The sequence below is a fragment of the Eimeria acervulina genome, genomic scaffold, assembly GCF_000499425.1.
Source record: "Eimeria acervulina Houghton genomic scaffold, Eah_scaff91, whole genome shotgun sequence".
Lineage (NCBI taxonomy): Eukaryota > Apicomplexa > Conoidasida > Eucoccidiorida > Eimeriidae > Eimeria > Eimeria acervulina.
In genome coordinates, this window is record NW_013547083.1 from 1 (window position 1) to 24256 (window position 24256).

Consider the following 24256-nt stretch of genomic DNA (forward strand, 5'->3'; position numbering starts at 1 on the left):
TGCTGCTGCTTCTGCCTCTGCTGCTGCTGCTGCTGCTCCCTCATAGTATGCAGCAGCGCCTACGCGCTGCAGATGTAAGTCGAAATCATAAAAGTAACTGAGGGGCCCCAAGAGGCCCCCTGGTTGCTGTTCCGCATGCTGCTGCTGCTGTTGCTGCTGCCGTTGCTGCTGCTGCTGCTCGTGCTGCTGCTGCAGCTGCTGCAGCTGCTGCTGCGTGAGGGTGGGTTTGAGCCAGTGGTATATTGTCACACGGCCAAAGTCGCGAATGTCTTCAGGCACAGCAACACCGGTCCTCCTAGCAGCAAAAAGGCTGCTGCTGCTGCTGCTGCTGCTGCTGTTGCTGCTGCTGCTGCTATGAAGCTTTGCTCTGCTGCTCGACGGGAGCTGCAGGGGCCCTAGATAAGCAGGGGCCCATACAGGTTTCCCAGCAGTTGAATTTGTTGTTGTTGCTGCTGCTGTTGTCTTTGCTGCTGCTATTGGTGGTGCTGCTGCTGTTTCTGCTGCTGCAGCCTCACGGGTTAATGCGTATCTGCTGCTGCAGTACCTGGTGCTTATCCCTCGCAGTAGATTTAGCTGCGGGGTTCTAAGAAGAGCTGCTGCTACCTGGGGGCCCCCCCCCTCTATTCTATAGGGGCCCCCAGCCAAAGCCGCCTCCCGCACAATGGCGAGCAGCAGCAAAATGAACGCCTGAACAGCCATGCAGGGCACAGCTTGGGGGCCCCCAGGGGCCCCTTCCTTGCGTTGTCTGCTGCTGCTGCTGCTGTTGCTGCTGTTGCTGCTGTTGCTGTTGCTGCTGGTGTTGCTGTTGCTGTTGCTGTTGTTGTTGTTGTTGTTGCTGCTGCTGCTGTTGCTACTGTTGCTGCTGCTGCTGCTGCTGCCGGGGCCCCTAATAAGGACACAGACGCGGGCGTAAAGAGATGAGAGGAGGGCCCCTCTCCTCTAGGGAGACAGAGTAAGAGAAAGAAAAATAAATAAAGAAATGCAGCAAAGGCTTTGAACAGATTTAAACATAGACAGAGAGCCAAGAGAGAACAAGAAAAAAAATCAAGAGGGGAGGCCCCCCATAGGATATGTTGTCTATGAATGAAACGAAATTAAAATTCAATAATATACTAAAATAAAATATAATATAATTATAATAATAATAGTAATAATAATAACAATGTAATATAATGTAAAGTTTAAGAGAGAGAGAAGCCCCTGTAAAGAAGCGAAGCCTCTAGGCATACACTACTTAGTGGTTGGTGCTTCGCTTGCAGAAATTTGTTTGAATTTGTTTGAGGAAAATAAATTAAATAAGAAATAACATTAAATAATAAGTAATAAATGAAAATAAAACACTTTTAACCTTAATTAATCGACTTCTTAAAGTGCTCCCGAGGGGGCTCGAACCCCTGACCTTCGGTTCATAAGACCAACGCTCTAACCAACTGAGCCACGGGAGCTGTCTACATTTCGTTTCTTTGATTATTTAAAGAGCATTTTAGTTGTTTATTTCTGTATTTCTCTGCTTTTCTTTGTCTGTTATTGATTATATTTATTATATTAAGTTCCACTGAACAACCTAACTAAACAAAGCAAAAAAAACCTACCCATACACCCCAGGGAAGCTTTGTCTTCTATAGGCGAGACAAAACGCAAACTCTTCAGCTGTATATACACCTCAATCGCCCTTCTTGTCTCTGTTCTTCCTGTGGGGGCCCCCTCAGCCTCCCTCCTTTTTCTGTCTCTCCCATGTGTCTTCCGTATGGAAAGGCTCACTAGATAGCTACCTAACTGGCTAGCTACGTAGCTACCTGGATAGCTAGCTAGCTAGCTAGCTAGCTAGCTACATAGGTAGCCAAGAGGGGCTTCAACCCCCTAGTCAGCTACAGAAGAGGGGAGGCCGCTCCCAGAGAGACACCCCTTTGAGTGCCATGAGGTGTGCGACCTTCTGGCTGCCTCAGCATGCTGGAGCAGCAGCAGCAACAGCAGCAACAGCAGCAATAGCAGCAGCAGCAGCAACAGCAGCAGCAGATAAAGGGCAACAGTAACGTGAATGCTTTCAGATTTGCTGAAATTGCCTCCGTCTCGTATCAAGCTATTATGGGCAGCAGCAGTGCAGACCCTAAGACCCAACAGACACTGCAATAACAACACTAACCCTTAACCCTAAACCCTAAACCCTAAAAGCTGTAGATTATAAACCTTAGTAGACAGCATCCCCTAGCGGGTTTCGCTAAACCCTAAACCCTAAACCCTAAACCCTGAAATGCAAACCTCGCCACAGTGCATAGGGCAGAGTGAGTAGCAGGCATACATACACTCTAGCACGTGCAGCAGCTTCAGGTGTATATACACTGCAGCAGACATCCAACTCCGACAAAGCGAAGGGCCCCCGCTCTTCCTTCTGCACATGAGGTGTACAGACACCTGAAGTCCCCCTCAGGTGTCTGTACACCGTAAGACGCCTCCCTCACTGCCCTGCCTTCCAAACCCAGCTAACGAACCTCCAGCTGTCTGTACACCTCGTGTTCACACACTTCTATTCAGACCAAGATACATTATTAATGCACATACCTCACCGTCTGATGCTGCTGAGCTTCCGCTATAGCAGCAGCAACACCAGCAACACGAAGCAGCAGCAGCAGCAGCAGCACGAAGTAGCAGCAAGCAACAGCAACGCGCAACAGCAACAGACAGGGCCCCTACAGCAGCCCTTTGCCTCGCGTCCCACCAAACGAATGCAACTCCCCGGGTGTCACTGCAGCTCCCCGGGTGTCACTGCAGCTCCGCGGGTGTCACTGCAGCTCCCCAGGTGTCACTGCAGCTCCCCAGGTGTCACTGCACCTCTTGGGGTGTCAATGCAGCTCTTGGGGTGTCACTGCAGCTCCCCAGGTGTCACTGCACCTCCTGGGGTGTCACTGCAACTCTGTGTGTGTGGATGGAGGCGATCCCAGGGTGCAGGAGAGATCGAATGGTTGATATATTTGTATATAAAGACAAAAGAGAATAAAAAGAAGGTGAAGGAACTCTAAGAGGTGCCTATACACCCCGTGGGCCATTGGCTATATCGATATCGAAGCCCTTTGTGAGGGAGGTGCTGCAGATATGAAGATGCTGCTGCAGCAGGAAAAAAAGAAAAGGTAATTAAAACACAAACTATATATATAAAGCAGAAACATTTTAATTTAAAGGCATTAACACAATGCTGCTGCTGCTGCTGCTGTTGATGTTGCTGCAGCTGCTGTTGCTGGTCTGCGGAACAGCAGCAGCAGCAGCAGCAGCAGCAGCAGCTGGTTCATGTTGCTGCTGCTGCTGCTGCATGGCTGTGTTATGATAAAAGAAGGCAAAGTTGTATATGTTTGTAGTTCGCCTCTCTTATGAATATAACTCTTTTTTCTTCTCTTGCTTCGAGCAGCTGCACTGCAGTGTAGCTGCTGCGCAGCCTTCGTCTGCTGCTGCTGCTGCTGCTGCTGCTGCTGCTGCTTGTGCTGCTGCGCACGTCGCCAGCACATTCTTCTCCACACAAACGCTCTCCTTGCAGCAGCAGCAACAAAGAGAATTCCACAACACCCTCATCTGCTGCTGCCGCAACGCTGGCCGGCTGCTTGCTGCAGCAGCAGCGGCAACCGCAGCCGACTGCAGCAGCAGCAACAGCAGCAGCAACAGCAGCAGCTGCTGATGCAGTAACAACAGCAGAAGCAGAAGAAGCTCCACCAGTTGCACTGGCGACTAACTTCTTCGCTGCAACACGCAGACCCCTCCTCCTCATGCCTCGCCTAAACCCTAAACCCTAAACCCTAAACCCTAAACCCTAAACCCTCCATTTCAATGCTGGAGATTAAACCCTCTTGATGTGAGCCATGTTGAGGGTGCTGAGGGGCTCCAGCACTCCATAGACTCTCTCTTTAGGCCGAGGAGGCACACATTCTCTGCCTAGCAGCAGCAGCAGCGGCAGCAGCAGCAGAAGCAGCAGCAAACGCAGCAGCAGCAGCAAGCACAGCAGCAGCAACAGCAACACTAACACCTACTGCTGCAATCGCAAAAGCAGGGCATCACCAAGAAGGGCAGAGGGACCATCAATGGTTGGCTCGTGCAGCAGCAGCAGCCGCAGCAGCAGCAGCAGCTACAGCAGCAGCAACGGCGACAGCAGAAAGAACCCATAGAGACGTTACTCGACTCCAACCAACAGCAGCAGCGCTTGCAGCACCAGCAGCAGGTTCAGCAGCATCAGTTGCTGCAGCAGCAACAAGTGTCGCTGCGATCCCCGCTGCAGCAGCAGCGGCAGCAACAGCGACGGGAGCAGCACTAGCGAAGTGTGGAGTAGCAGCAGCAGCAGCAGAAGCAGAAGTTGAAGGGTTTGACAGCCACGTCGATTCATTACTCGTTGCAGTTTGTTCTATGTGGGGTGTAGGGTGTACGTACAGCTGGAGCCTGTGATGTGGCGGGGTGTAGAGGGTATTATTATTTATAAAATTTTTATTTTGCATCAAAGGCCTTCATCGAAAGACAATTAAATATAAAGACACCCCTAATAGGGGATAAGACGATGGCGTGGCAGCAGCAAGTTCAGCAACAAGTTCAGCAGCAGCAACAGCAGCAGCAGCAGCAGGTTCAGCAGCAGGTACAGCAGCAGCAGATTCAGCAGCAGCAGCAGGTTCAGCAGCATCAGGTTCAGCAGCAGCAGCATCGGCAGCAGCACCATGTTCAAGTGAAGACAGAGCTGCCTCTTGTTACAGGTGCAACTCGTTGGGTGTCGATCGAGTTCGATACGCCCCCAGGCCTTGACTCCCAGTGTGGGGTCGTGGATCCCAGTCGTGGGATCGTCGATCCCAGTCGTGGGATCGTCGCACCCCACACCCCACAGGGGCCCCCCGTGGGGCCCCCCTTTCTTTGCTGTTGGGTGCGGGAGGATTCTCTTTTTCCTCTTTTTTCAATCCCACTGAAGGGCGCGAGAGTCGTCAATAATATCACTGAGTTGGGGTGAGGGGACAAGTAAAAGAGACAGCATAAATAAAGGAGACAGCAGAAATAACAATCTTATGATGCCTCCGTCATCCTTCTCTGTCCCCCTCTATGTTTGTCTGTCTTTGTCTGTCTGTCTCTTTGTCTTTGTCTCTTTCTGTATGTAGGTGTGGGGTGTATGCAGGCCTTGTTTTATATATAGTATGCTTATATATATATATATATATATATATATATATATATGCATGCATAATAATATCTTTATACAGATATGTTGGGTGTCTATATGCATGCATGCAAGCCCTGTTTATATATAATATCTTGTGCTGGGGAATATCTGAATTTCGTATATATACCTATATACCTATATACCTATATATATCTATTTATATCTATATATCTATAACTATATCTATATCTATATCTACATATGCATATATATATATATATATATATATGTATATATATATATATATATATACATATATGTGCATGCATGCAGGCCCTGTTTATATATAATATCTTGTGCTGGAGAATTTGAATTTCAGTGTTTATCTCGAGAAGTTTGCGAAGAGTGGGTAGCAGCGCTACAAGAGTTAGGAGTCTCTCTGTTGAGGTTTACTGATCTCTATCGCCTTGTCGACTTCATCGGTAAGATATTTTTCTTTTGTTTATTATTTATACTCTTATTCTTTATTATTGTTAACTTTGTTGATTTATAGTAATAGAAGCATAGAAAACAGATATGTATATATATAGATATTATATATATATGTATATACGTATATATGCATATATGCATGTATATATGTATATATATATATATATATATCTCTATCATTTTGTAGATTTCTTTGATAAGATATTTTTCTTCTCTTTGTTATTTTTACTCCTCGTCTTATACTTTGCTTTTATTGTTATTGCAGTAATACAACGATAAAAAAAAAATTATAAAGATTTATATATAGATATATATGTATGTCTTGTGGATTGCATGGGTATGATATAATTCTTTTAGTTATTGTTTTTGTTCACAGTCCGATGCTTTGTTTTATTGTTATTGTACTAATAGTATAAAAAGAGAAAGAAGCAATATTTATATATATATATATATATATATGAACACTAGTATAAAATATATATGCATATATATATAAATATATATGCACGTATATATATACATATATATATATATATATGCATATAAATATATATGCATATATATATGTATGTATACCTATGTCGACAAGACGGTGTAATATCTATATCTATATATATATATATATGTACATATAGACATATACATGTATATATGCATATACATAATAAAATAAATAAATAAATAAACATATAAATATATATATATATATATATTACGCCGTCTTGTGGATTTACTTGATACGAAAGAAATACTTTTTAATCGTCCTTTTTATTATTCTTCTGCGTGTATTTATCTATATTATAATAATGCAACAATAAAATATACAAAGAAACAGATATATATATATATATATATAAATATAAATATATATATATATATATATTTATATATTTATATATTTATGTCGACATCTACATCTGCGTCTCGCTGCTGCATTTTAATATCCACAGTTAAAAATATTTTATTTTTTCTTCGGCTGTTTTCTTTTTCTTTTGTTTTTTTTGTTTTGTTTGTTTTGTGTTATTATGCTCACCAGAGGCGGCTGCATAGACAGGACATGAGGAAAGCTGTTTCTGCTGCTGTTGTTTTTGCTGCTGCTGCTGCTGTTTGTTTTGCTGCATCTGCTGCTGATGCTGCTGATGCTTGTGCTGCTTGTGCTTCTGCTTCCTTTCTGCTGCTGTTGCTGCTTCTGCTGCTGTTGTTTCCGCTGCTGTTTCTGCTTGTGGTGCTGCATCAGCAGCAACACCTGCGGCCTCAGCAACAGCAGCAGCAGCAGCAACAACACGGGCAAGAGCAGCAGTATGAGCAGCATGAGCAGCAGCAGCAGCAGCAGCAGCAGCAGCAACAGCAACATGTTCAGCAACCATATAAATATATGTGCATGCATTTGCATTATTTATCTATATGTATATAATTATTTGCATTGAAAATTTTATAATTTTTTCTGCCGCTGCTGCTGCTGCTGCTGCTACTGCTGCTGCTGCTGCTGCTGCTGCTGCTGCTGCTGCTGCTGCAGGAGAAGGTAGTTTTGCCAAGGTATATGTAGGCGAGCACTTGTTTACTGGAGAACAGGTTGTTGTGAAGGCTGTAGATAAGAAGAAGGTTGTGGAGTCAAACATTTACACGGAGATAGAAGTACTGAGAAGAATATCGCATCCTTATGTTATGCGTCTATATGCAGCTTATGAACAAGGTTAGGCTGTATATACAGCTTAAATTATCATGCATGCAATGCTCTTCTTATTCTACTCTTCTTCCTCTTCTTCTTTGCTTCCTGCTGATGCTGCTGATGCTGCTGACGCTGCTGATGCTGCTGCTGGCGGGGTTGGCTGGGGTTGGTGCTGCTGCTGCTGCACCTGCTGCAGCTTCTGATGCTGCTGCTGCTGATGTTGCTGCTGATGCTGCTGTTTTTGTTTCTTCTGTATACCGTGTGTCTGTCTCTGCTGCTGTTGTTTGTCTGTTTAAACAATATTTGTCTGTCTCTGTCTCTATCTTGAGCTTAGCACACAACAGAGGGAGAACAAACATAAAAATAAATAAAAAACGAAAGTAAAACAAATAAAAGAGAGACAAGGAGACAGACAGACAGAGACAGAAGACAGCCACAAAAACGAGACAAGCATACACCCCACACATATACACCTACTTCAAACAAGCTTAGGGTTTAGGGTTTAGGGTTTAGGGTTTAGGGTCCTGAATAAAGTAATAGTAAAAAGGGAGATACAGGTGCTTAGGGTTTAGGGTTTAGGGTTTAGGGTTTAGGGTTAGAGGCTGCAGGAGCAAAAGAGAGAGAGAGACAAAGGAGACAGAGTCAAATAAAAAACGAGAGACAGACAGCAGCAAGCAAACAACATAAAAACGGTAGAGAAGAACAAAGACATAAAAAACAAAAACAAAGAGAGACAGATAAAAGACAGATAAAAGAAGAGACGAAGAAACAGATAACAACAGACAGAGACAGTTAAAAGGAGACAGAAATATATATGCATCCATGTACCTGCATATATATATTATATATATATATTATATGATATATATAATATGTTATATAAAAGACTATTAAAGAAAACATCAGCAGACAAATATTACTTTTCTTAAAAGAAAATATAAAAATCGCACATCAACATACAACTAAACCTAAAAAAACAAACAAACAAATAAATAAATATAGATATATATATATATATATAGATATGTTTGTTGTTTTATGATGCAGAAGACTTTGTTTGTCTGGTATTAGAACATTTAAGAGGAGGAGAGTTATTTGAGTATTTATCTGTAAACGGACCCCTGACAGAAAGTCAGGCAAAATTTGCGATTCGTCGCGTTCTACTTGCACTTCAAGAAATACATGCTAAGGGCATTGTTCATAGAGACCTCAAAGTAATATAATTATATATATTATATTTATTTTACTTATTTATTTGTTTGTTTAGTTGTTTAAGTGTTTGTTTAGTTGTTTGTTTTTATTTATATTTATTTGTTTGTTTGTTTACTTATTTATCTATTTGCTTGTTTAGATTTATTTATTTATTTATTTATTTAGATATGTAATTTTTATACATATTTTTTGTGTTATTATACATGCTAAGGGGATTGTTCATAGAGACCTCAAAGTAATATAATTACGTATCTAAAATATATATATATATAAGTATATATATACAAGTATATATATATATATGCATATATATATATATATTTATATTTCTTTACTTATATATATACTTTTGTCTAGCTGTTTACATATTTATTAGAATTTACATATTTATTTATTATTATTATTACTATTTATTATTATTATTAATGCATGCAGACTGAAAACCTCATTATAGAAAACCCTTCAAACCCTGCTTCTATCAAAATCATTGACTTTGGTTTGGCTGCCACCGTCGGCTCACCGGCGATGAAAATGCGGTGCGGATCCCCCGGATATGTTGGTTAGTCTGCTGCTGCTGCTGCTGTTGCTGCTGCTGCTGTTGCTGCTGCTGCTGCTGCTGGCGCTGCTGCTGCTGCTGGCGCTGCTGCTGGCGCTGCTGTTGGTGGTGCTGTTGGTGCTGCTGCTGATGTTACGGCTGCTGGTGGTGGTAGTGCTGTTGCTGCTGCTCCGGATGATGACGATGTTGCTGCTGCTGCTGCTTCTATACTGGTGTTGCTGCTGCTGCTGTTGCTGTTGTTGCTGCTGCTGCAACATCTCCACCACTGTTTGTTTGTTTAGTCGATATTTTTGAATTTGTTATGTTTTCTAAACCCTAAACCCTAAACCCTAAACCCTAAACCCCATCCTCTAAACCCTAAACCCCATCCCCTAAACCCTAAACCCTAAACCCTAGACCGTAGACGATTGTGTGTTTTGCATTTGCAGCGCCTGAAATTCTTCAGGATTTACCGTACGGGCCTAAGGTAGACGTGTTCAGTTCGGGTGTAATTTTGTTTACACTTTTAGGCGGCTTTCCACCGTTTAGAGGCCAAAATGTCAAAGAAATATTAAAGAAAAACCTCAGGTAGTATATTTAACTCTTTTTTATATTATTTCGTATTCTTTTGTGCTCGTAGTTTATGTTTTGTATTGTTAGTACAATTATATATATATACATATATATATATGTATATATATATATATATATATATATATATATATATATATGTATATATATATATATATGTATGGGTGTTATACACTAGGAAAACCTGGTTTAGAATAAATAAATAAATATATATATATATATACATATTTATTTATTTGTTATAATATATTGCTCCCTAGTATATAGTATTTATTATATATATAATATTCTATACCATATTATACCCTATTTGATAATATATATATATATATGTATATATATATATAAATGTATATACATATATATATGTATATATATATATATTAAGCCCTGTTATGCCCTGTTATATATATTATCTTATGCCCTATTATATAGTAGATATATACATGTATATATAATATATAAAATATATATATAATGTCTAATATACCCTATTATACCTACATAGCGTATAATGTAACATATAATATATATTTTATTTCGTATCTAATAAAAATAAAAATACTAATTGTTGTATCTTGTCGTGAGTGTTTGCATGCATGCATGCATAGATAGTGTTTGTATGCCAGCAGATTGTTGCATGCATGCATGCATGCATGGATATTGTTTGCGTGCATGCATATTGCTGCATGCATGCATGCGTGCATGGATAATATCTGCATGCATGCATGCAATATGCACGCATGCATGCATATTGCATGCAATATGCATGCATTGATGCATGCATGCATGCATGCATGCATGCATATATGGAAAAGGTTTGTATATGTGTTGAATTTCAGGTGTCAGTTGAATTTTTCGCACAATGTTTGGAGGGGTGTGAGCCACTCAGCAAAAGATTTAATAGGATGGATGTGCTCTAAGCAGCAATCAAGACGTTGTGCTGCTGTTCAAGCTCTTACACACCCTTGGTTCTATAAGATTAAACGCCCTCTTGCTGCTCCTGCTCCTGCTGCTGCTGCTGCTGCTAGTGATGCTGCTAATCCTAATGCTGCGGATGATGCTGCTGAGGGTCCTCATGCTGCTGCTGCAGACATTTGTGCGGCAGCTGTTGCAGCAGATACACAAATCGTAACCCCACACCCAGCAGCAGCAGCAGCAGCAGCAGCAGCAGCACATCAAGCTGAGAAATTTGCAGTAGCAGCTGCTGCTCCGATGCAGCAAACAGCTGCACCTGAACCAACAGCGAGGACTGCAGCAGCAGCAGCAACAACAGCAGCAGCAGCAGCACAACCCGCGCAAACCCTTGAAAACACTTTCCAGAAGAGATTACCAGCGCAAACCTTTCAGCAGCAGCAGCAACAGCAGCAGCAGCAGCAACAGCAGCAAAGGGAGCTCCTCTCCATTAGGGCTGGGGAGACGCAGCAGGAGTGCATCTCAGGCAGGCTGTGCCCTGAGTCTCCGCAGCTGCTGCAGCAGCAGCAGCTGCAGCAGCAGCTGCAGCAGCAGCAGCAGCAAGATGAAGGTATTCCTTTCTTCAACAGCGCCCCTCCAGCAGCATCTTGTCGACCTGAGGAGACAACAGAAAGCAGCAGCAGCCTCTCAGGCAAATGTCTCCTTGACTACACCACAACTGTAAGCACCCTACCTAGATAGCTAGCTACCTAGCTAGCTAGGTAGCTGGGTTGAGGGCGATGCAGCCGCCATACAAGTGCAAGTCAGATAGCCAACAGCTAGCTAGATAAACAGCTAGCTAGATAAACAGCTAGCTAGATAGACAAACAGCAAGCTAGAAGAACAGCTAGCTAGCTAGCCAAACAGCTGGCTAGCTATACAAACAGCTAGCCATGCCTGTAGTAATGAAGTTAAAGTTTTAGCAGAGAGGAGAGCGTCAAGAGGGAGAGGAGAACTTGTGCATAACAACATAAACCCTAAACCCTAAACCCTAAACCCTAAACCCTAAACGGTTCACTGTAGACCCAAGCCCGTAATTTGGTTGTTTGTCTTTCAGACTTCCAACGCGTCGGCTCCTCCGGGAGAGGCAGCAGCAGCAGCAGCAGCAGCAGTAGCAGCAGCAGCAGCAGCAGCAGGGCCCAGTGGTGAGAGGTGCGAAGAGGGGCTGAATTGCGCTGTCTCCTCGCGAGCGGCTGGTGGAGGTGCTGCTGCTTCCCTTGAGGCAGTAGCAGCAGCAGCAGCAGTAGCAACAGCAGCAACAGCAGCAGCTGCAACAGCTGGCGTCCTCGCCGCAGCCGCTGCTGCGGTCTCTCGCATGCAGCAGCAGCAACAGCAGCAGCAGCAGCAGCAGCAGAGGGTTGGAGCTTCCCGCTGCAGTTCAGTGGTGTCTCCTGTCTCTTCTTTTACAGTCGCTGTAGCAGAGTCTGCAAGAGCCTCCAGGGGCCCCCTTGCTGCACTTGTTTGCTGCCCAGTATCATCAGAGGGCCCCTCAGATTGGGGGGGCCCCCAAATGAACCAGGCGGGGAGTGGAAGCCATAGCAGCAGCAGCAGCAGCAGCAGCAGCCCTGCTGCTGCTGCTGCTGCTGCTGCTGCTACTGCTGCAGCGACTGGTGCTGATGCTGATGTCCCACCACCAGCAGCAGCAGCAGAAGCAGCAGCAGCAGCACCACCAACAACTCCAGCAGCAGCAACAGCAGCATCAGCAACAGCAGCAGCAGCAGCAGCAGTTGGGAGCGAGCCCCAAGACCACCCTCCCGCGACTGTGTCCGGGGGGGGCCCCCTGAGTTCTGCATGCAGCCCTTCTTTGTTTGTCTCTCCTCTTTCTGTGGATAACCAACGCCATTTTGCTAGCCCTTCTCTCTCCCCACAGCAGCAGCAGCAGCAACAGCAGCAGCAGCAGCAGCAACAGCAGCAGCAGCAGCAACAGCAGCAGCAGCAGCAGCAGGGGCCACACAGTTCCCAGGGCCCCTGGCAGCAGCGCGCAGCTCAGCCTTCAGTGGAAGCGCTGCAGCAGCACAAGGGTACGGGAGAAGGGCCCCTTGGGGGCCCCCAGCATATCCTTCTGGGGGCCCCTCCTTATACACCAGAGCACCTGAATATGGATTTCTGTAGCTTTACAAAAGAAGTGCAGCAGCAAAACAAAAAACAAGAAACGCAAGACATCAACAGCATCATTCACAGCAAACCACTACAACAACCTGCCTATACACCCCATACACAAAACCTTAATATCCAAACAAATGCACAAACAAATCAGGTCGATGAAGGCCCTCGGGGCCCCCACGGGGGCACTGGGGCCCCTTGGAGCCTTGGGGACCCTGGGAGCCCCCACGAAGTGCCTAGGGCCCCTGGGGCCCCCCATGGGGACCCTGGGGGCCCCCGTGGGGGCCCCCATAGGGTGCCTGGAGCCCCTGAGGCCCTTGGGGTCTCTAGGGGCCGTGGGGCCCCTGGGGCCCCTGGGGGCCTTGGGAGCCCTGCGGGCCCCCAAAGGGTGCCTGGGGCCCCTGGGGGCCTTGGGGGCCCTGGGGCCCTTGGAGCCCTTGGAGCCCTTGGGGCCCCTGGGGGCCCCACTGTAGAGGACATTGAGGGTTCTGGGGGGACTGCCGTTTGGTGCGCAGGCAAACCTCAGAAGGGAGACAGCTGCGCATCAGCTGCTGCTGAACTGAGCAGCCATAAGCAGCAGCAGCAGCAGCAGCAGCAGCAGCAGCAGCAGGAGTTGCTGGTGGCAATGGAGAGACGTGATGTGGAGAGTTGGAAGGCCGAAGAAGGCTTTTCGTGCAGCAGCAGCAGCAGCAGTAGCAGCAGCAACAGCAGCAGCAGGGGGCCCCCAAGGCAGTACCCAGGGGGCCCCCGTCCAGTCAGCAGCGCTGGGGCCCCTTCTTACCCCTTAAACCCTCAAAGGGGAGACAACAGACAGGGGCCTTTAATTGCTGAGGGCCCCGTAGCCCTGCAGCGCTATGCAGTCAGCAGCGAGGCCCCAGTACAGCAGCACAACACCCCTGTAGGGGCCCCCCTAGGGGCCCCGAGGGCCCCTGTAGGGGCCCCTGTGGGGGCCCCCCAAGGGGCCCCTGTGCGGGGGCGAAGCCAAGGTCAAGGGTGGGAGCCCCCCAAAGAAAACGGGAGCGTTGCAGGTGGTGGGGCTCAGCCTAAATTTCAAGAAGGGGGGCCCCAAGAGGGCTCATGGGGGGGCCCCCCACGGGGGCCCCCTTCTTCTTCTTCGTCTTCTCCTACTTCTCCTTCTTCTAGTGAGGGCCCCCGCCCTAACCGCATGCAGCTCCAAAGGGCCCCCCATCTCCACCGCTACTTCGTTGCTGGGGTTCAAGGAAGGAGGCGCCTCGCTACCCAGCCTCCTCAGGGACCCCGGGGGGCCCCTGAGGCCCCAGGGGCCCCAGGGGGCCCCCTGGGTTCTGCTGCTGCTGCGCCTGCAGTTCCTGCTGCTGCTGCTATTGGTGCTGTTGCTGCAGCTTCCCAGCAGAACAACAGAGCAGCAGAACAGGGGCCGCCTCAGCGGTGCCGCAGCACCACGCACGAAAGGGGGGGGCCCCCACTTGGGGGGGCCCCCTTTGGTGGGGGCCCCCTTCGGGGGCCCCCTCCTTTGGATTCCGTTGGGGTGCCCGCTGTTGGAGGTCGTTGCAGCAGCGCAGGGGCCCCCAAAGGGATACTGATAAGCAAAGTGCAGCAGCGGAGGAGCACTGGAGGGGGGCCCCCCAGAGACCTGAGGGGCCCCCTACGATCCCTTAGAGATTCAATGGGGCCTGCGGGGGCCCCCAGATATCAAAGCGAAAGACGGAGAGGCACCGTGGGGGGCCCCCCCTGTGGGGGGGGCCTCCCTCCTTTAGCAGCAGCTAGAGCAGGGGGCCCTCCAGAAGATTTGTTGCAGCAGCAATGTGAAGCACACAGAGAACAGCACTCGCCTCAGAAACGCAGCAACAGCAGCAACAACAGCAACAACAGCAGCAGCAGCAGCAGCAGCAGCAAGGGTGGGGGGCTGCAGCAGTCTCACTCCTTGCAGCTTCGCCTGGGGGGCCTCATGGGCCTCCCCGTCCTCAGTAAAATTGCTGCTGCTTTGGGGGCCCGAGATTGGGTTAAGCCAAAATCCAACAGTAACTCCAGGGGCCCCCAGGGGCCCCCCCCACCACAAGGGCTTTAACGACGGGGGGCCCCCCTTGGGGCCCCTACCTGGGGGCCTCTGGGGGCCCTCCCTGGGGGCCTCTGGGGGCCCCTCCCTGGGATACCCTTGGGGCCCCTCTCTGTGGGACCGTCCCTGTGGGCCCCTCCCCAAGGTCCCCTCGGGGCCCTCCCTCGAGGGCCCCCGGGGGGCCCCCGTCGTGGAGGGCCTATGGGGGCCCCTGGGGGCCCCTGGGGCACTTGAGGGCCCCTGGGGGCCCCTGAGGCACTTGAGGGCCCCTGGGGGCCCCTGGGGGCCCCTGAGGCACTTGAGGGCCCTTGAAGGCCCGTTGGGGAGTGCTGAAGGCCTCTGGGGGCCCCTGAGGAGCAGTGGGGGCCCCTGTAGGAGAGTGCACTCCAAAGACAGAGCCAGCGAAACCTCAAGGGGGGCCCCCTTCAGAGAAGCTGCAGATAGAGGGGCCCCTGCCAATGCGCTGGGGCCCCATGTTGCTTCTTTTCTTACCTGCTGAATAACAAACTTAATCTATAAACTCTAAACCCTAAACCCTAAACCCTTCTCGCATAAGCCAGTATTGTGCCCTATTCATGCTCCGCTTTAAGGAGAACTGCTGCTGCTGCTGCTGCTGTTCCTGCTGCTGCTGCAACTGTTTCTGCTGCTGCTGCTGCTGCTGTTCCTGCTGCTGCTGTACTGTTTCTGCTGCTCCTGCTACTACTACTGTTGTTGCAGCTACTGTCTCCGTTCCTGCTGCTGCTGTGCTGCTGCTGCTGCTGCTGTTTCTGTTGTTGCTGCTACTGTTTCTGTTGCTGCTGGTACTGTTTGTGCTGATAGAGCAACTGTTTTTGCTGCTGCTGTTGCTGCTCCTTCTGCTGCTAGTGCAGCAGCTGTTCCTGCTGCTGCTGTTGCTGCTGTTCCTTTTGCTGCTGCTACTGCTGCTAATGCTTGCGAATGGCGCTGCATGCAGCGTTAGGGCTTTACAAGACGCAGCTTCTTTTATTGTTTTTGTTTAGCTAGCAGATAAAGAAAGAAAAGCAATAAAGCTATATCTGTGCATACACCCCAAAGAGAGAGCTGTTCTCCCTAGGGGGCCCCTGGGGACTCCCCAGGGCCCCCCCCCGCCTCTTCCAAAGCAGAAAGGGGCCCCAAACCCTGCAATGCAGGGGCCCCCAAACCCTAAACCCTAAACCCTAAACCCTAAACCCTAAACCCTACTCTGGCAGGGCGAGGGGTTTTCCCTGGAGTTCTTCATTTCGGAATTTATTTACAAACTCTAAAATATTATTTTTTGTGATTTGTTTGGAGGGATACGGGAAGGCGTAGACCTTTTGAGTAAAAACATCCAAAATCACCTGCACAAACACCCTAAACCCTAAACCCTAAACCCTAAACCCTAAACCCTAAACCCTAAACCCTAAAACCCTAAAAAGAACCCTAAACCCTAAACCCTAAACCCTAAACCCTAAACCCTAAACCCTAAACCCTAAACCCTAATAACCCTAAACCCTACTCAAACCCTAAACCCTAAACCCTAAACCCTAAACCCTAAACCCTAAACCCTAAACCCTAAACCCTAATAACCCTAAAGAACCCTAAACCCTAAACCCTAAACCCTAAACCCTAAACCCTAAACCCTAAACCCTAAACCCTAATACTATAAACCATAAACCGTGAGTACTAAACTCTGAACCCTAAAACCTAAAAGCTAAGCTATCAACCCGAAACCCTAAACCCTAAACCGTGAGAGTAAAACCCTAAATCCTAGAGCCTAAACCCTGAGCGCTAAACCCTAAACCCTAAACCTTAACCCTGAGCACTAAACCCTATACCGTAAACAAGCACGAAACCCCAAGCATTAAACCCTAAACCCTAAACACTAGAACCTGAGTACTAAACCCTAACACACAACACTAAGCCCTATACAATAAACATCAAGCACTAGAACCTACGGAAAACCCTAAACCCTAAACCCTAGAAGAAGTTGGTGAGTGCAGTGATTGTAAACCCACGAGTGCGACATTGTTCGAAGCAGCAGCAGCAGGATCAGCAGCAGCAGCAGGATCAGCAGCAGCAGCAGGATCAGCAGCAGCAGTAGCAGCAGCTGCTGCTGCTGCGCTTATTCCTTCTCTGCAAATTAAACGAAGAGCTGCAGAGCGAGGCGATGGTCCCTTAACAAACAAAAACTGGGGGAGGGGCCCCGCGCTGTCTCCTTTTTGTTTAGATTTAAGTTCATCAGCAGCCTCCTCGAGCACCTGTGCACACACCTAAACCCTAAACCCTAAACCCTAAACCCTAGACAAGCACGAAACCCTTAACACTAGGGACTTGAGATAAATAAAAAATATATTTTACATCCATACAAATATTCCTTCACAAAACAACAAACCCTCAGCGTATGCATTAAAATGCATATAATGCATATACTTATATATACTTCTATATATACGTCTACTAATATGAAAATAAATAAATAAATATATATATATATATATTGAAGAGACTAAGGGCTGCATTATTTGTGTGTTCACAAGTACTTTAATCCGCATATAAGAATATATACATAAATGATACATATAAATATATATATATATATATATATGTATATATAGATACGTACGGACACGACATAATCTACCTATATAATACACCTATAAAAATAGATAAATGCATAAGCATATATATATATATATATATATATTTAAAGAGAGAGAGAGAGAGAGAGAGAGAGAGAGAGAGAAGAGAGAGTTAAAAGGGTAATAAGTTAAGGGCTTGATAATGCATACCTGAAGTATTTGTTGTTGTGTATCTTTGTCTGTCTTATCAATAAAAGCAAGCAAAACAGGCTCCTCTGCAAGTACTTCAAGAGCTTTATCTGCATCTCTTACTGTCTCTTCTTTCCAGGGGAACCCTAAACCCTCTTTGTCTTCTAAAGCTGCATATACACCTCGTTTTGTTAATATTTCACCCTCAGGAGACACCCATATCAAAGTCGGCAGTGAGCGAACCCCAAGGGTGTCCTAAACAAATAAATAAATAAATAAATAAATAAATAAATAGGTAGATGAATAAATAAATAAATAAAGAAGTAAATAAATAAATAAGGAAGTAAACAAACAAACAAATAAATAAACAAACAAATAAATAAATAAATGAATAAAGAAGCAAATAAATAAATATATACATAAATAAATAACGAAGTAAAACAAATAAATAAATATATAAATAAATAAATAAATAAATAAATATCGACAAACAAATAAATAAACATAAATAAATAAACGAATGACAAGGTACGGATGCACCCTCAAATATTATTTTTATGCATTTTACTTCGTTAGCAGCAAACAACAGCGACTTTCGCAGCAGAAGCAGAGGCTTCACAATGTACACACTATCACGGTTTATGAGGGCTATTGAGGGTTTATGAGGATTTATTAGGGTTTATGAGGGTTTATTAGGGCTTATGAGGGGTTATAAGGGTTTATGAGGGTTTATAAGGGTTTATGAGGGTTTATACGAAGACTTCAAAAGAATGGTTCGGGGTTTAGGGTCTACGAAGGGCTTAAAAGAGCTTTAAAAGGGTTTAAAAAAGGGGGTTAGGGTTGAGAAAGGGTTTAGGGTATAGAAAGGGTTTAGGGTTTAGGGTTTAGGGTATAGAGAGGGTTCAGGGCGTAGGGTATAAAAAGTGTTTAAAAGAAGGGTTTAGGGTTCAGGGTATAGAAAGGGTTTAGGGTTTAGGGTGTAAAGAGGGTTTAGGGTTTAGGGTATCAAGAGGGTTTAGGGTTTAGGGTTTAAAAAAGGGTTTAGGGTTTAGGGTTTAAAGAAGGGTTTAGGGTTTAGGGTTTAAAAAAGTTAATACCTGCAGCACAGCGCGCGTCGCTGCCTCTTTGAAAGGAACCGAAAGCCAATCCATATCTTGAGAGTATTTTTTAAACGAGTCTTCGTCTTTATCACTTGAAATAAAAATAATTTCAAAGTTTTTATCCTGTTCTCTTAATTTCTGCACTATCTCTTTTAACTTAGGCGTAAAAGAAGCACAAGGGGGACACCAAGAAGCGCTGAAGTATAAACCTAATGTCTTTCCTGTCAATACACCCTGAATAGCAAAACAAAAGAAAAAAGAATTAAAACAAACAAATCAACAGAGGCAAAAAGACAGAAACATACAAAAAAAAACAAACAAAGAAACAAACAAACAAAGACAATGCGCACATAACTTAGGGTTTAATGCTTATTTATTTATTTATTTAATTTATTTATTTAATTTATTTATTATTTATTTGAATAGTGTTTGAGGGTTTACAGGATTGACAGCTTGGCCTTTATTATTAATGAGCTTATCCCCAATAAGTTGTAATATGTTTTTCTTCTTCCAGGGAAACCCTAAAGGCTCTGTTAAAAGAGAAGAATATCCTTGAGTATTATAAACAACCCCTTCATCATTTAATAATATCAATTGAGGTAAAGACGAAACACGAAAACGTCTATATAAAGAACGAGCCACACCGCGGCCCTCCTCGTCATCAAACGGTACCGCGTACCTGCACATAATAACCCAAACCCTAAACCCTAAACCCTAAACCCTAAACCCTAAACCCTAAACCCAAACCCCTAAATTCTAGATTTATATTGGAGAATTAGAGACAACTATTCAAAAGAAGAAAGATATAGGGGGAGGCGCTGCCTGATGAATAGCAATCATGACGAAGGGTTTACTAGGATTTACTAGGGTTTTTGAATTAGGGTTTTTGAATTAGGGTTTATGAATTAGGGTTTATTAAGGGTTATTAGCAAAGGCGCATTAGGGCCTACTAATTAGGGCTTTATAGGGATTATTAGGGTTTATAGATTACGGTTTGATACGGTTTATTAGGGTTACGAAGCAGGGTTTACGAATTAGGGTTTATTAATTAGGGTTTATTAATTAGGGTTTATTAATTAGGGTTTTCATTCATTATGGTTTTCATTGATTAGGGTTCACAGTGATTAGGGTTTATTGATTAGGGTTTATATTGATTAGGGTTTATATTAATTAGGGTTTATACTAATTAGGGTCTTCATTGATTAGGGTTTTCATTCAATAGGGTTTATATTGATTAGGGTTTATACTGATTAGGGTTTATACTGATTAGGGTTTATATTGATTAGGGTTTATATTGATTAGGGTTTATATTGAGTAGGGTTTATATTGAGTAGGGTTTATATTGATTAGGGTTTATATTGAGTAGGGTTTATATTGATTAGGGTTTATATTGAGTAGGGTTTATATTGAGTAGGGTTTATATTAAATAGGGTTTATACTGATTAGGGTTTATATTGATTAGGGTTTATATTAGGGTTTTGGAGTGTATATACCAAGGCATGGTTTTGAAGAGTTCTGCTGCATCTTCAGGTTTATTATCAGCAGAGACAAAAACAATATTTAATTTCTTTCCTTGTTCTTTTGCTGCTTCTACTATACTCCTAAGGCGAGGAGTAAAAGGCATAAAACCCCTAGCCTGCAAACAAACCCTAAAAATCTATAAAACTAAACCTCTATTATAAACCCTAATAACAATAAGACATAATAATTAAACATTTATACATATAACTTGTACAGATTTCTATACAAGCATTTGCCCTCATCAACAATTATAAACCCTAACAAACAACTCTAGATGCTACTAAAACAAATATATATATATATATATATATATATATATATAATATATGTATATGTATATGTATATGCATAAACCCAATACACCCTAATAAACAATAATAATACGCCTTAACAAACAACTATACACCTTAATAAACAAATGTACACCTAATAAGGAATAATACATCTAGTAAGCAATTATAAATCTATTATAATTGCTTATAATATAATAAACAATTATACACCCCAAGCCATCCTCATACATCCGCGTAAACCCTCATAAACATAATACACCCTCAAAAGCCTTAATAAACCTTCGTAAACCCTAATAAACCCTCGTAAACCCTAATAAACCCTCATAAACCCTAATAAACCCTCATAAACCCTCACAAACCCTCATACACCCTCCTAAACCCTAAGCAATTGCTAAAGGGAGAGAAAATGATAAAATAAAAACAGAGCCCGAAGTGCTTGAAGCCGTTTGAGAATCTTTGGGTGTTTTACTTCGTAAGCATTAGGGTTTATTTATTAGGGTTTATTTATTAGGGTTTATTCATGAGGGTTTGTTTATTTATTAGGGTTTATTGATTAGGGTTTATTTATTTATTAGGGTTTATTTATTAGGGTTTATTGATTAGGGTTTATTGATTAGGGTTTCTGACTTGAAGGATTTGTTCTACGCCTTTGCCCGTGAAGTAGAGGGCTGTGATGCTGTCTTTCTCTCCGAGTGTTTTGTTTGTTGGTGCTTCGTTGAAAGTTTGTTTAAACTTAAGGAAATCAGGTATAAGAGAGCTTTTTTCTGCTGCTGCTGCTGCTCCTGCTCCTGCTGCTGCTGCTGCTCCTGCTGCTGCTTTGCCGTCAGCATTCTGCAGCAACACGGGGCCTAAAAGCCGAGAGAAAGGAGATGGGGGCCCCTCTAAACCCATCTTTCTTCGTCTTCTTCGCTTCAAGTACCTGCCACCTAGTTGAGACAACACTGCCCCTAAGAGAGAGCAAACAAATATGAAAATAAACAAATATTTAAATATATAAATCAATATATATAAACAAATACAGCAACAAACAAATACATCAATACATACTAAGCAACAAACAAGAGACAAAACAGGGGCAAGCCCCAAATACGGTGCATGCGGCATACCAAACAAAAACCACCTAAACCCTAAACCCTAAACCCTAAACCCTAAACCCTAGACTTTAGATCTATAAGTTGCCTCACCGACAGCTGCAATGCCTCCAATGCAGACAAGAGCCTTAGCAGCAGAACAAGAGACCAGAGGGAAACGAGGCTGAGGAGGAGCTATCACTTGCAGATCTTCTTCGTCTCTCCATTCGTCCTTCACACCGCGAGAAGCAAACGCCGCTCGGCCCGTCATACTTCCTACCCTGTATTATCAACACAAAGAAATACTATACTGTATATATATATATATTATATAATGTATATATATCTTATTATATTATATATATGTAGTTTTATGTATACATCCATGTATCTATCCATATATATATATGTTATACATATATATATATATATATATATGCTTTGTGTTATTGCATGCGCACGCATACAATAACACATGCATAAAGTTGAATAACGTCGCGATTGCGTCAGGGAATGGGGTGTACATGCAGCTAAACAAATTTCTTCACCAAGAAAAAGACAGACCGGGTCCTCTTGCGGGCCTTGAGCGACTGCTGCGGAGGGGCAGCAGCAGCAGCAGGTGCCTCCGTAGCAGCAGCAGAAACTGCTGCTGCTGCTGTGGGCGGGATGATGGTCGCGAGAGGTCCTTCAAGGAGGCCCCCAAGGGGCCCCCCGACACCTGAGGGGGGCCCCTCAGGAGAGAGGGAGTCATCGGCCTCGCCGCTGCGGCCGCCGAAGTTTAGCTGAGACAGAAGACAGTGAAAAGGAGAAAAAACAAGAATATAAAAGGTTTTCGATTTATTCCTAAGGGTGTTGTTTGGTTTACTGCTGTCTGCAAAGAAGAGACAGACAAGAAGACATTAACAAGCGAGAGGCAGCGCGAGCAACAACAGAAGAGGGGAGTTGGGGTGTATTGTACGCACCGCTGAGATGAAGGAGAGAGGAGAGCACAAACAAAACAAACATAAAAACGAAAACAAAGGCAAAACCCCCCTAAGGGGCCTCTTCTTAGAGAGCCCCATCCCCTCAACGGGTGAAAGAGCAGGAAAGAAAAACAAGAAACACGCAATTAAATCGGAAAGACAGCTTGTTGTCCTCTGTAGCTGTATTTAAAGTTAGTTAAAGAGAAAATAAAAGAGAAAGTAGACGACAAGAGAAGAAAGAAAAAGTATAATGTCGATGAGTCAACCAACGGCCTCAAGTGGGGAGTAGGCAGTCGGCGGCGCAATACGGTGGAAAGCGGAGGGAAAGACAGCGAAAAAAAGAAAAAAACTGAAAAAAGAAGTAAATAAATGATGCCAAGCAAATTAATGCTTCAAATTAAATACTATTTCACATAAAACTCAAGAAGAAAACAAACAGAAATATGTGATTGGGGCTGCATGCTGTAATCGACGACTGCCGCCGCCGACCGTCATCGGAGCTGCCTATACACCTGAGGGAGTCAGTGAAAAAATTGTTTTTTCTTTTTCTTTTTAAAATAATTAACCTTTATTTATACAAATAAACACCGGGTTTAAAGTTTTCTTTCTCCTACTTTATTTTATCTCCCCTCCCCCTCGATGTCCTGGTGTGTGTGGCTCACATTTTTGTTTTTGTTTCGCCGCTATGTACGACTAAGGTATATATATCTATATCTATGAGATGCATCTTCTTCTACAGTATATGATAATATTTAAAATAATGCATTTTTATTATTGAAATTATTGTTACTACATCGAGATGACAGAATAATAATAAAAATAACTTAGTAATATTATCGTATGATAACTGTAATAATATAATAATAGTAATGTGGGAGTTGGGCCCACTTATGATGCTCCCACCTTTAGCTGTTGCCTTTCAGTACGAGGATATTACATTACATTATGTTGTTTTGTATTACATATCTAATATATTTATATTATATTACATTACAATATATTATACTATACTAATATTATATATTGCATAACATCCTCTTTCAGTTAGCTAGGTAGCTAGCTAGCTAGCCACTGGTGCTCTAGAAGCTCATATAGACGTATGCCCGTTTACAATTTGTCTGCATGCGAAAGTCGCTGCATGCAGCAGCAGAACTCCCCTGCTGCTGCAGCGTTGGGGGCCTTCCCCATCACCACCACTACCACAACAACAGCAGCAGCAGCAGCAGCCTGATGTGCATGCATGTATTTGGTGTAGGCGCCGTATGTCTGTATGTGGAGCCCCAGGTGTCTGTACACCTCACGCAGGCAACGACTCGCTACGCAACACCCTCATTTCAACAGCCCACGAGCTCCCCCCTAAGAAGGGGGCCCCTACATCTGACGTTGGGGGCCCCCCAACAATAGCAACAGTGGGGCCCCCACCAACAGCAACAGCATCAGGTGAGGGGCCCCTCTCTCTGCTGCCTCTCCTCCAGAAGAAAGAAAGTAGAGCGACACCATAAGCCCCCCATCCATGTTGCGTTGTTAACTCAGTACCCTCTTCTAGTGTCCATGGGGCCCCCCTACCTGTGGGGGCCCCCTCTTCAAGGGGGCCCTCACTAAGGGGAGCCCCCCACCCTGGGGCCCCTGTCGGAGATGGGGGGGCCCCCTGGTGGCCCCCATATCTATGGGAGCTGGGAGGGGGGCCCCCCTCTTCTGCAGGCGCCACATGACGACCCGTTGGGGGGCCCCCTGAAGGAGGGTCTTGAGAAGGAGGTTGAGGAGAAGGAGGTAGAAGGCCTAAGGCGTCTCTGTAGGAAATAAAAAGAAATAGACAAGATGCAATTAAATAATTATTAGTTAATTAATAAGTAATT

At 44.6% G+C, this 24256-nt stretch overlaps 3 protein-coding genes across 3 annotated transcripts; 1 reads left to right on the forward strand and 2 right to left on the reverse strand.

The window, feature by feature from the left end:
- Positions 1-1410, reverse strand: EAH_00015170 (hypothetical protein, conserved; the record flags this gene model as incomplete). Its single annotated transcript, XM_013391196.1, has 2 exons — positions 1-886; positions 1400-1410. Coding segments are annotated over 2 exons (897 nt in total), but the record flags the coding sequence as incomplete, so codon positions are not given.
- A 3121-nt stretch (positions 1411-4531) lies between these two features.
- On the forward strand, positions 4532-14719 carry EAH_00015180 (CAM kinase, SNF1 family, putative; the record flags this gene model as incomplete). Its single annotated transcript, XM_013391197.1, has 8 exons — positions 4532-4885; positions 5496-5598; positions 7125-7301; positions 8325-8491; positions 8925-9048; positions 9474-9612; positions 10458-11250; positions 11627-14719. 8 exons carry the CDS (start codon positions 4532-4534, stop codon positions 14717-14719), a joined length of 4950 nt encoding a protein of 1649 aa, XP_013246651.1.
- Positions 14720-15775: 1056 nt separating this feature from the next.
- Positions 15776-22895, reverse strand: EAH_00015190 (nucleoredoxin, putative; the record flags this gene model as incomplete). The annotated part of the gene is made up of 11 exons (XM_013391198.1): positions 15776-15844; positions 15961-16044; positions 16702-16944; positions 17476-17709; positions 18552-18788; positions 18996-19233; positions 20048-20190; positions 20996-21315; positions 21553-21719; positions 22003-22220; positions 22890-22895. The coding sequence occupies 11 exons, from the start codon at positions 22893-22895 to the stop codon at positions 15776-15778; spliced, it is 1959 nt and encodes a 652-aa protein (XP_013246652.1).
- Positions 22896-24256: the final 1361 nt, after the last annotated feature.